Source organism: Anguilla rostrata, unplaced genomic scaffold (assembly GCF_018555375.3).
Source record: "Anguilla rostrata isolate EN2019 unplaced genomic scaffold, ASM1855537v3 scaf0748, whole genome shotgun sequence".
NCBI lineage: Eukaryota > Metazoa > Chordata > Actinopteri > Anguilliformes > Anguillidae > Anguilla > Anguilla rostrata.
The window spans coordinates 1-12,165 of NW_026986186.1; the positions used below are offsets into that span (position 1 = coordinate 1).

Sequence of the window (12,165 nt, forward strand, 5' to 3'; positions counted from 1 at the left end):
AGAGGCATTAATGCATTTAATTCAGTAAAGCTGAAAATGCTGACAATAAAATGTTTATTTCGGTGTAATAGGCTTAGCTAAGAGCTTACACCCTGAACAATAGTTTTCCACCGAGAATCAAGAAGTAATTAAAAAGTTTTAAATTAGATTTATATGCTTTTCATTCAATTTATTTTGGTTTATTTCTTTAAGAATTCAAAACTAGATCTCTTCTCTTTCACTTTTACTTCTACCAGACAATAATGAGCTCCATTCTAAACCTTGTGAGATTTTGAGTATTTTCTCATCCTTCTGAAATTCTGCTCCTTAGAAATAATCCTTCACGTGGCTCACTAAGGTAACAATATAAGCTCTTACAATGTTCTTACACTTCTCCTGCTCTTCTCAGATTCACTATCATTTTTTCTTAGATTGACCTACGTCCTTAGAAACAGTGCAGAGTTCAGTAATCTCAAGATAAGAAACTTATTAGATAACTAAGATTTATTTCTCAAGAGGTAAGGCTATGATAAGTACATGATATACTCTTGTATATCATGGCCAAAAGTATGCGGACACGTGACATTCAAAATCTCATCCAAAATTATGGGCATTAATATGGAGTTGGTCCACTCCTTGCTGCTATAACAACCTCTACTCTTCTGAGAAGGCTTTATATTAGATGTTGAAGCACTGCTGCAGGGATTTGCTTCCATTCAGCCTTGAAAAAAACCAAAACATATTGGTCAACCCCTAGTGCAGTCTATATGTATCTGTTTGTATTTATTTGTCTAAACATGTGTTCATCATTTTGTAATTTTGTGTGTTAACAGGTCAGTCAAAATCCTTTTTGTCTAATCTGATCTGATGTGTTCCGGTCTCCTGAGATAGGGGGCGCTGTTTCTAAAATGAATTTCTCTGGGGCGCCAGAGACCAAAGCAGGAATCCTCAGCCCTGACAGAAATAGATATAAATTCATATATTTAATGTGCTGTGAGCTAGAAGTGCAGTAAGAGGATGAGTTTAACTGGAAGCTCTGTCTCTATGTTTTGTTCACAGGGCCCAGGACAAAAGAGCAGGGTCACCTGTACCCAGCTGTCTGTCTGTGAGGAGTGCTCCTTCAATGGATGAACCAGTTCCCTTCAAAGGGGAATTCACAGGTGATTCAAGGTAATTACACAAGTTCATGCTGACACTACTGTTTAATTCTACTTCAATCTCACTGGCACCTTTCATGTGTAAGTGGGGTGTATTGTGTCACTTTCAGATGTGAAGTGAGTTAGAGCTGCAGTAAGAGGATGAGTTTAACTGGAAGCTCTGTCTCCATGTGCTGTGAGTTAGAGCTGCAGTAAGAGGATGAGTTTAACTGGAAGCTCTGTCTCCATGTGCTGTGAGTTAGAGCTGCAGTAAGAAGATGAGTTTAACTGGAAGCTCTGTCTCCATGTGCTGTGAGTTAGAGCTGCAGGAAGAGGATGAGTTTAACTGGAAGCTCTGTCTCCATGTGCTGTGAGTTAGAGCTGCAGTAAGAGGATGAGTTTAACTGGAAGCTCTGTCTCCATGTGTCGTGAGTTAGAACTGCAGTAAGAGGATGAGTTTAACTGGAAGCTCTGTCTCCATGATTTGTTCACAGGGTCCAGGAGGAAAGAGGAGGGTCACCTGTACCCAGTTGTCTGTCTATGAAGAGTGATCATTCAATGCATAATCCAGTTCTCTTCAAAGGGGAATTCACGGGTGATTCAAGGTAATTACACAGGTTATACTGACACTGCTGTTTAATTCTACTTCAATCTGACTCGTACCTTTCACGTGTAGGTGGGGGTTACTGTTTCACTTTCTGGTGTAAGTGGGGGGTATTGTGTCACATTCAGGTGTAGGTGGGGTGTGTTGTGTCATTTTCAGATGTAGGTGGGGTGTATTTTTCATGTTCAGAAATGAATTTCTGTGCTATCATTTTTTTATAAGTAATTGTTTATTGGGATTTTACAACACAAAATGCAGGGTATAACATTATATAGCATACATTTCACAGGATAGTATCAAACAGGTCATTTAAATTGAGTCAATTGATGAGCAATATTTCTCAATGAAAAGAAAGTGTTATCCTAAACCCTTCCCCAGTCAATCTCTTGGTTATATGCCCCTGATCCATAGAGTTTGTTCCCAGAGAAATGCTCATTGAATATATCACAGAAGGACAACACCACACCTTTAACAGGTTAGAGCCATTCCACTGCTGCATGTTCCTATATATTTACATTGAAAGCTATCTTGCCAGATCATAATCTGCACCATAGATGTTTCATTCCAGATTCCACTCAATATAGTAGAGCTGACTGCCAAACTGTCAATATTCTAATCCTGCCCATGCAGCCATAATCGTTGTATGAAATACTGAAGTTGTCACAATTCCTGTAAATGTGTCATTTTGGACACATTTGCCAACATATTCCATCAGTAAAGTGCAATCATGACAAATTAGTTGACAATTCAGTTGTTAATTCCTTTTTATTTTTAAAATAAAGCAATTTAAAATAAAGCAAAACTACAGGTCAGACACATTTTTTCTGATTTGACTGAAGAAGTCAAGATAATAAATTATGTTGTCCTAACATAACCCAAAAAAAAAAAATCTGTACTTCAATCACTCACTTCATCCAGTAATAAAATCATAAATGTGTTGTGGTAGTCCAAAAGTCCAATTAAAAGTGCATTTCAAAGGCAAACACCATTTTGAAGACAGAGAAGAAAAGGGAAGAATTGAAATGGAATAACAGAACGCAGTAAGTATGCTGTTGTGGAGTGGGATGGAGAGGGGAGAGAAGTTTAAGGTGGGAGGGGGTTGGGAATCGGCAAGTTTAGTCGTATTAATACGCTTAATTTAGTAAAACTGAAAAGCTGACAATAAAATGGCGATTGAAATGGAGAGTGCCTTATAAGTGGTCACAGCCTTTACACAAATATTTCCATCTGGGGCCAGATAAAATGTTTTAAGATTTATGGATTTAATGTTTGTGTTTGTATTTATTAATTTAATTGAGGTAATTGTTTTTTAAACAACATCAATATTGAATCATTCATTCAGTCGGTGGTTTTGTGAAGAAATGTGTCTTCTTTCAGTTTCATCCAGTGTAGGATAATATTTAATACACTGATTCTCTTAAAATGAGAATCGATGTAGTTGCATTCTGTATCTTTATTTTTTATTTTTATTGGCCTCAATAAACAAATATACATATGCAGTGCTCATACATATTGGCAAGTTGAAGTCAAAATGTTAATTTGTGCTGTAAACTCAAGCGGTTTTGATTTCTGATCAGGGCCGTCCCTACTAGGATTTCGCTGGCCCTATACAATTCTGTGGGATGTGTGGGTGGGGGGGGGGGGGGGGCGGGACGATGTGAGGTTGGGGTTTGGGGAGGTGTTGTTGGAATCTGTGGAGCGGGGTGGGGTGGGGGTGCTGTTGGACCCTATCAAGGCAAAAATCCCCTGTAACAAACAGAAACTTTTTATGGCAGAACAGCCAGTGTATGCCATAAAAAGACAACCAGTGAGCCTATTAGGATAGACCTATATACATTTTATCCAAACAAATAAAGTAATCATTCACTTCACCCAGTAATAAAATAATAAACAGATTGCGTACATCACAAAGTCAAATTAAGTGGGCATTACAAGAGTGAACACCATTTTAAGGACAGAGGAGAGTAAGGAAGGACTGAAATGGAATAACAGAACGCAGTAAGTAGCCTGTTGTGGGGTGGGATGGAGAGGGGAGAGATGTTAAAGGTGTGAGGGGTATGAGGGGGTTGGTAATCTGCACGTTTAGAGGCATTAATGCATTTAATTCAGTAAAGCTGAAAATGCTGACAATAAAATGTTTATTTCGGTGTAATAGGCTTAGCTAAGAGCTTACACCCTGAACAATAGTTTTCCACCGAGAATCAAGAAGTAATTAAAAAGTTTTAAATTAGATTTATATGCTTTTCATTCAATTTATTTTGGTTTATTTCTTTAAGAATTCAAAACTAGATCTCTTCTCTTTCACTTTTACTTCTACCAGACAATAATGAGCTCCATTCTAAACCTTGTGAGATTTTGAGTATTTTCTCATCCTTCTGAAATTCTGCTCCTTAGAAATAATCCTTCACGTGGCTCACTAAGGTAACAATATAAGCTCTTACAATGTTCTTACACTTCTCCTGCTCTTCTCAGATTCACTATCATTTTTTCTTAGATTGACCTACGTCCTTAGAAACAGTGCAGAGTTCAGTAATCTCAAGATAAGAAACTTATTAGATAACTAAGATTTATTTCTCAAGAGGTAAGGCTATGATAAGTACATGATTTATACTCTTGTATATCATGGCCAAAAGTATGCGGACACGTGACATTCAAAATCTCATCCAAAATTATGGGCATTAATATGGAGTTGGTCCACTCCTTGCTGCTATAACAACCTCTACTCTTCTGAGAAGGCTTTATATTAGATGTTGAAGCACTGCTGCAGGGATTTGCTTCCATTCAGCCTTGAAAAAACCAAAACATATTGGTCAACCCCTAGTGCAGTCTATATGTATCTGTTTGTATTTATTTGTCTAAACATGTGTTCATCATTTTGTAATTTTGTGTGTTAACAGGTCAGTCAAAATCCTTTTTGTCTAATCTGATCTGATGTGTTCCGGTCTCCTGAGATAGGGGGCGCTGTTTCTAAAATGAATTTCTCTGGGGCGCCAGAGACCAAAGCAGGAATCCTCAGCCCTGACAGAAATAGATATAAATTCATATATTTAATGTGCTGTGAGCTAGAAGTGCAGTAAGAGGATGAGTTTAACTGGAAGCTCTGTCTCTATGTTTTGTTCACAGGGCCCAGGACAAAAGAGCAGGGTCACCTGTACCCAGCTGTCTGTCTGTGAGGAGTGCTCCTTCAATGGATGAACCAGTTCCCTTCAAAGGGGAATTCACAGGTGATTCAAGGTAATTACACAAGTTCATGCTGACACTACTGTTTAATTCTACTTCAATCTCACTGGCACCTTTCATGTGTAAGTGGGGTGTATTGTGTCACTTTCAGATGTGAAGTGAGTTAGAGCTGCAGTAAGAGGATGAGTTTAACTGGAAGCTCTGTCTCCATGTGCTGTGAGTTAGAGCTGCAGTAAGAAGATGAGTTTAACTGGAAGCTCTGTCTCCATGTGCTGTGAGTTAGAGCTGCAGTAAGAGGATGAGTTTAACTGGAAGCTCTGTCTCCATGTGCTGTGAGTTAGAGCTGCAGTAAGAAGATGAGTTTAACTGGAAGCTCTGTCTCCATGTGCTGTGAGTTAGAGCTGCAGGAAGAGGATGAGTTTAACTGGAAGCTCTGTCTCCATGTGCTGTAAATGGTAAATAGTAAATGGACTGCATTTATATAGCGCTTTTATCCAAAGCGCTTTACAATTGATGCCTCTTATTCGCCAGAGCAGTTAGGGGTTAGGTGTCTTGCTCAAGGACACTTCAACACGCCCAGGGCGGGGTTTGAACCGGCAACCCTCCAACTGCCAGACAATCGGTCTTACCTCCTGAGCTATGTCGCCCCTGCTGTGAGTTAGAGCTGCAGTAAGAGGATGAGTTTAACTGGAAGCTCTGTCTCCATGTGCTGTGAGTTAGCACTTCAGTAAGAGGATGAGTTTAACTGGAAGCTCTGTCCCCATGATTTGATCACAGGGTCCAGGAGGAAAGAGCAGGGTCACCTGTACCCAGCTGTCTGTCCATGAAGAGTGATCATTCAATGCATAATCCAATTCTCTTCAAAGGGGAATTCACAGGTGATTCAAGGTAATTACACAAGTTCATACTGACATTACTGTTTAATTCTACTTCAATCTCACTGGCACCTTTCACGTGTAAGTGGGGTGTATTGTGTCACTTTCAGATGTGTAGTGAGTTAGAGCTGCAGTAAGAAGATGAGTTTAACTGGAAGCTCTGTCTCCATGTGCTGTGAGTTAGAGCTGCAGTAAGAGGATGAGTTTAACTGGAAGCTCTGTCTCCATGTGCTGTAAATGGTAAATAGTAAATGGACTGCATTTATATAGCGCTTTTATCCAAAGCGCTTTACAATTGATGCCTCTTATTCGCCAGAGCAGTTAGGGGTTAGGTGTCTTGCTCAAGGACACTTCAACACGCCCAGGGCGGGGTTTGAACCGGCAACCCTCCAACTGCCAGACAATCGGTCTTACCTCCTGAGCTATGTCGCCCCTGCTGTGAGTTAGAGCTGCAGTAAGAGGATGAGTTTAACTGGAAGCTCTGTCCCCATGATTTGATCACAGGGTCCAGGAGGAAAGAGCAGGGTCACCTGTACCCAGCTGTCTGTCCATGAAGAGTGATCATTCAATGCAAAATCCAATTCTCTTCAAAGGGGAATTCACAGGTGATTCAAGGTAATTACACAAGTTCATACTGACATTACTGTTTAATTCTACTTCAATCTCACTGGCACCTTTCACGTGTAAGTGGGGTGTATTGTGTCACTTTCAGATGTGTAGTGAGTTAGAGCTGCAGTAAGAAGATGAGTTTAACTGGAAGCTCTGTCTCCATGTGCTGTGAGTTAGAGCTGCAGTAAGAGGATGAGTTTAACTGGAAGCTCTGTCTCCATGTGCTGTGAGTTAGAGCTGCGAGCTGCAGTAAGAGGATGAGTTTAACTGGAAGCTCTGTCTCCATGTGCTGTGAGTTAGAGCTGCAGTAAGAGGATGAGTTTAACTGGAAGCTCTGTCTCCATGTGCTGTGAGTTAGAGCTGCAGTAAGAGGATGAGTTTAACTGGAAGCTCTGTCTCCATGTGCTGTGAGTTAGAGCTGCAGTAAGAGGATGAGTTTAACTGGAAGCTCTGTCTCCATGTGCTGTGAGTTAGAGCTGCAGTAAGAAGATGAGTTTAACTGGAAGCTCTGTCTCCATGTGCTGTGAGTTAGAGCTGCAGTAAGAGGATGAGTTTAACTGGAAGCTCTGTCTCCATGTGCTGTGAGTTAGAGCTGCAGTAAGAGGATGAGTTTAACTGGAAGCTCTGTCTCCATGTGCTGTGAGTTAGAGCTGCAGTAAGAGGATGAGTTTAACTGGAAGCTCTGTCTCCATGTGCTGTGAGTTAGAGCTACAGTAAGAAGATGAGTTTAACTGGAAGCTCTGTCTCCATGTGCTGTGAGTTAGAGCTGCAGTAAAAGGATGAGTTTAACTGGAAGCTCTGTCTCCATGTGCTGTCAGTTAGAGCTACAGTAAGACGATGAGTTTAACTGGAAGCTCTGTCTCCATGTGCTGTGAGTTAGCACTTCAGTAAGAGGATGAGTTTAACTGGAAGCTCTGTCTCCATGTGCTGTGAGTTAGCACTTCAGTAAGAGGATGAGTTTAACTGGAAGCTCTGTCCCCATGATTTGATCACAGGGTCCAAGAGGAAAGAGCAGGGTCACCTGTACCCAGCTGTCTGTCCATGAAGAGTGATCATTCAATGCATAATCCAATTCTCTTCAAAGGAGGATTCACTGGTGATTCAAGGTAATTCCACAGGTTCCTACTGACACTGCTGTTTAATTCTACTTCAATCTGTCTGGTACCTTTCACGTGTAGGTGGGGGTATTATGTCACTTTCTGGTGTAAATGGGGGGTATTGTGCCACGTTCAGGTGTAGGTGCGGTGTATTGTGTCATGTTCAGGTGTATGTGGGGTGTATTGTGTCACATTCAGGTTTAAGTGCGGGGCATTGTGTCATGTTCAGGTGTAGGTGGGGTGTATTGTGTCATGTTCAGGTGTAGGTGTGATGTTCTATATTGCAGTCAGGTGTGCTGTGAGTTAGAGCTGCAGTAAGAAAATTACTTTAACTGGAAACTAAGTCTCAATATTTATTCACAGGATGCAGGGGTCACTGGAGTCAAGTTGTTCAGAAGAGAAGAATTCAGAAAAATTATCATTCCCAAAACAGGTGTGATAACTCATTTATTCTAATTGTTTTAGTAGTTTTTAAATGTTCTTCTGGTAGAACCTTTTCATTTGGATAAGGTAACAACTTTAAGATATATTCATACATAATGTACATTAGTGCTCAATATTGCACCTCTGCCAGATATTAGTCACAACCTTCCACAGTGTAACATCACACCAACAAAATAAGCTAGCTTTTTATTAACACAATTTAAACACATTTTTAAATTATATTTGTTTGTTAAATTCTGTTTCAATATGTAAACATTTATTTCAGTCATTCTGATACAGCACACTTCTTCATCTGTTTATTTCAGTCACTACTGCACACTCTGATGAAGCTGAAGAAGGATGAAAAGTTGAAACTGTTTCTGAGCCATCTTAGCCAGGATTGCCCAGAATGCTTTACGAGTTTATCTGAAGATCCTTCTACACTGGATAAGTTCATGAAGATGAAGAAATTGTTCCAGAGTCAAATTAATAATTACCCAGAATGCACTGAGAGCAGGCAGGAGGATCCTGAGGCCCTGTACATAGCTGAGAAGATGTTGGAGGCCTGTGGTAGTGAGGGGTCACGGAAGATCACACACCATATCCTGAAGAACATGAAGCAGAAGGATCTCTCTGACTCACTGGAGAGAGATGAGCAGCACAGTAAGAGTTCTCTCATTGCTACTGTCTGTCAATTAGAATGCAGAATGTGTTTAGCAAACAAATCTAACAGTGAACAATGTTATGATTTATAGCATTTACGCTAATATAATTGGATTTGACACTGAACATTTTACATATTGAAAACATCACATACAACATGTACAGAAAAGCATTTAAATTAAAGTATAGTATGAGGCAGTGATGCTTACTTTTTCACAGAAGACTAATGGTGCCTTATTTTTGCTTGAATAAATAAAGACAACGTAAAATCTGTTATACCTGACATGATGTTAGATTTATCTGCCGTTAAGACTTTGTGTGGATGAAATGAAGGTTAGTTATGTCCTAATATGTAAAACTATAGAATTGAAAGATGGTGTACTTTCTTTTTCAAATCACTGTACCACAAAGACACATCAACTACATACACCTGAAAAAAGGAATTTAAATGAAGAATTGACAAATTGTCCGTGTTTTTTCATCCTGATTGTATAAATGCAACAGTATATACTTTTTTTTGCCAATTTGTTATATTTATGACAAATTATTATTGAAAGGTAGGCAACATACTGTGAAAGGTGTTTAAAACTGAGAGAAGTGTGTTAACCCACAGCAAGACATGAGTAACACACTGGTTGAGGTGTGTAAAATACTTTGAAAACTAACTGCATAATTATATTTGTTGACTGTTTCTTGAAATCTGTTATTGAATGACTAAAGTTTATATACACAATTGTTTCTTATATTTCCTTTCTTCAGAAAAAATAATTAAAAGAGCCCAGCAGGCACTGAAAATTGATCAGAAGAAGAAGGTCAAATGCATATTTGAAGGTTTCGTGAAGCAGGATCCCCCAATTCTCCTCAACGAGATCTATACAGAGCTCTACATCACAGAGGGGGGAAGTGGGGCAGTCAATACTGAACATGAGATCAGACATATTGAGGCAGCATCCAAGAGACAGAGGACCCAGGAGACTGCAATCCCCTGCAATGACATCTTTAAGCCTTTACCTGGACAAGAGAAACCTATCAGAACTGTGCTTACAAAGGGCATTGCTGGCATTGGGAAAACCATCTCTGTGCAGAAGTTCATTCTGGACTGGGCAGAAGGAAAAGCCAATCAGGACATTGATTTCATCTTCACTCTTCCTTTCCGAGATCTGAATCTAAAGAAGGAGAGAGAATTCAGTCTGATGCAACTTCTCCAGCACTACTTTCCACAACTGAAAGAGATTAAAAACATCGACAACGATGAAGTCAAAATTGTGTTTATCTTAGACGGTCTGGATGAGTGCCGACTTGCTCTAGATTTCCAAAGCAATGAGATCTGCTGTGATATAACAGAGTCATCATCAGTAGATGTGTTGCTGACCAACCTCATTAAGGGGAATCTGCTTCCCTCTGCTCTCCTCTGGATCACCTCCCAACCAGCAACAGCCAATCAAATCCCTCCAGAGTGCATCCATCAGGTGACAGAGGTACGAGGGTTCAAGGACCCACAAAAGGAGGAGTATTTCAGAAAGAGAATCAGAGATCAGAACCAGGCCAGCACAATTCTCTCATACATAAAGTCATCAAGGAGTCTCTACATCATGTGTCACATACCAGTCTTCTGCTGGATTTCTGCTACTGTCCTGGAGGCAATGTTGGGTGAAACAGAGAGTGGAGATCTGCCCAAAACTCTGACTGAAATGTACACACACTTCCTGCTCATTCAGACTAATATGAAGAATCAGAAGTATCTGGGCGCCAATCGAAAGAAAATGTCAGTGTCAGATACAGAAATCATCCTGAAACTGGGGCAGCTGGCTTTTCGACAGCTGGAAAGGGGCAATATGATATTCTATGAAGAGGACCTGAGAGAGAGTGGCATTGATGGAAATGAAGCTTCAGTGTACTCCGGGGTGTGCACAGAGATCTTTAAAGAGGAGTGTGGATTAGATCAGCAGAAAGTCTACTGCTTTGTGCATCTGAGCATTCAGGAGTATCTGGCTGCCTTGTTTGTCTTTTATTCGTTAGTAAGTGAGAACAGAAATGTACTCAGTGCAGATGAATCAAAACCTTGCATTGACAGAGTGCAGCTGTCTGAGTTACACAAGACTGCAGTGGATCAGGCCTTAAAGAGTGAGAATGGACATCTGGACCTTTTCCTCCGATTCCTTCTTGGCCTCTCTCTGGACTCCATGCGGACTCTGTTAGGAGGGCTACTGACACAGACAGGAAGCAGATCATCTGTATCAGACCCACTGACAGGAAGTAGATCTGATGAAGGAAGACAAATAAAAAACTCTATTTTTACTTTCTTTCAAAAATTACTGCCACGGACAAGAAGCAGATCAACTGTACCAGACCCACAGACACAGACAAGAAGCAGATCAGAGAGCATTGAGAAAACAGTCCAGTACATTAAGATGAAGATCAGAGAGGAATCTTCAGCAGAGAGGACCATCAATTTGTTCCACTGTCTGAATGAACTGAATGACAACTCTCTAGCGGAGGAAATCCAGAATTCCCTCAGATCAGGAACACTCTCTGATAAAGAGCTGGAACCACACCAATGTTCAGCTCTGGCCTTTGTCTTACTGATGTCAGAGGAGGTCCTGGATGAGTTTGACTTGAAGACCTACAACACATCAGCAGCAGGTCATCAGAGACTGCTCCCCATAGTTAGGAACTGCAGGAAGGCAGTGTGAGTATTACATAATTAATAATGTTGATTATTTGCAGCATATTTACATTTCATAAACCCATATTATTTCTAGTGATAATTTGTACAATACAATCGTCAGGGCAAGTAAGAATTTGGTTTTTTTTTTAAAGAAATAAAATTATTTCAGTTTTAATAGAATATGCCCTCGTAATAAATACAGAACACAAGTAGCATCAAATGCTAAAATTCAGTTATCCAACATTAAAATATATTTTAGTTGTTTAAATTTACAAATTATAATTACAGATAATGATTACTAAATTGATCATGAATTTATAAACAGATCAATCTGGATCAATTACCGCTGTAAATGCTATATCCTCCTCCTTCCAAGACTTTCCTAAATATTTGGGCTTAAAAATAACGGAGTTTTTAAAATTAGAAAAATAAATATTTGACTTAGTAAAGAAATACAGGCAGTTTGTGCCATTTCCTTCACAAAACCCCCTGCCAGACAATAGGCAGCAACAGGTGCTTTTACCCAGGTGTGAACATGTCGCTGTCTACTCCCGGGCACTATTCAGCAATTGAATGACCAGTGATTTGATATGAATTTCCCAATAAAGCACCATCAAAACTAATTTTTCACATATAATCACACAAAATTCATTCAAAACCTTCAGGGTGGGGATGAATAACTACGGATGTGTTTTGTCATGCACATTATTATTGATGTCACTGTAAAACCATGACTTTAATTCTTTAATATCTCAACAAAAGCAGTGCCAGTGAAGAAATCTGGGATTTTTGACATTTAATACAGATTCTGTGGTAAACTCCACCCACTTCTGGTTTACACCACACCCACTTCCATTTAAAAAAAAAATACGAAATGCCTATACAAATAAATTTTTTTGGGGTTTAAAAAAAACAGATACAAAAACCAAAA

The 12,165-nt window shown here is 39.7% G+C and overlaps 1 protein-coding gene across 2 annotated transcripts; it reads left to right on the plus strand.

The window, feature by feature from the left end:
* Nucleotides 1-1,053: 1,053 nt before the first annotated feature.
* LOC135246700 (protein NLRC3-like) lies at nt 1,054-11,321 on the plus strand. Of its 2 annotated transcripts, XM_064320030.1 has the most exons (8): nt 1,054-1,149; nt 1,610-1,720; nt 5,677-5,787; nt 6,279-6,389; nt 7,379-7,489; nt 7,844-7,913; nt 8,230-8,566; nt 9,326-11,321. In XM_064320030.1, the coding sequence occupies exons 1-8, from the start codon at nt 1,103-1,105 to the stop codon at nt 11,257-11,259; spliced, it is 2,832 nt and encodes a 943-aa protein (XP_064176100.1). In that variant the 5' UTR covers nt 1,054-1,102; the 3' UTR covers nt 11,260-11,321. The 2 variants fall into 2 exon arrangements, with proteins under 2 accessions (XP_064176100.1, XP_064176101.1); XM_064320031.1 differs by lacking the exons at nt 1,054-1,149; nt 1,610-1,720 and adding an exon at nt 4,847-4,953 and having other exon boundaries at nt 9,326-11,320.
* Nucleotides 11,322-12,165: the final 844 nt, after the last annotated feature.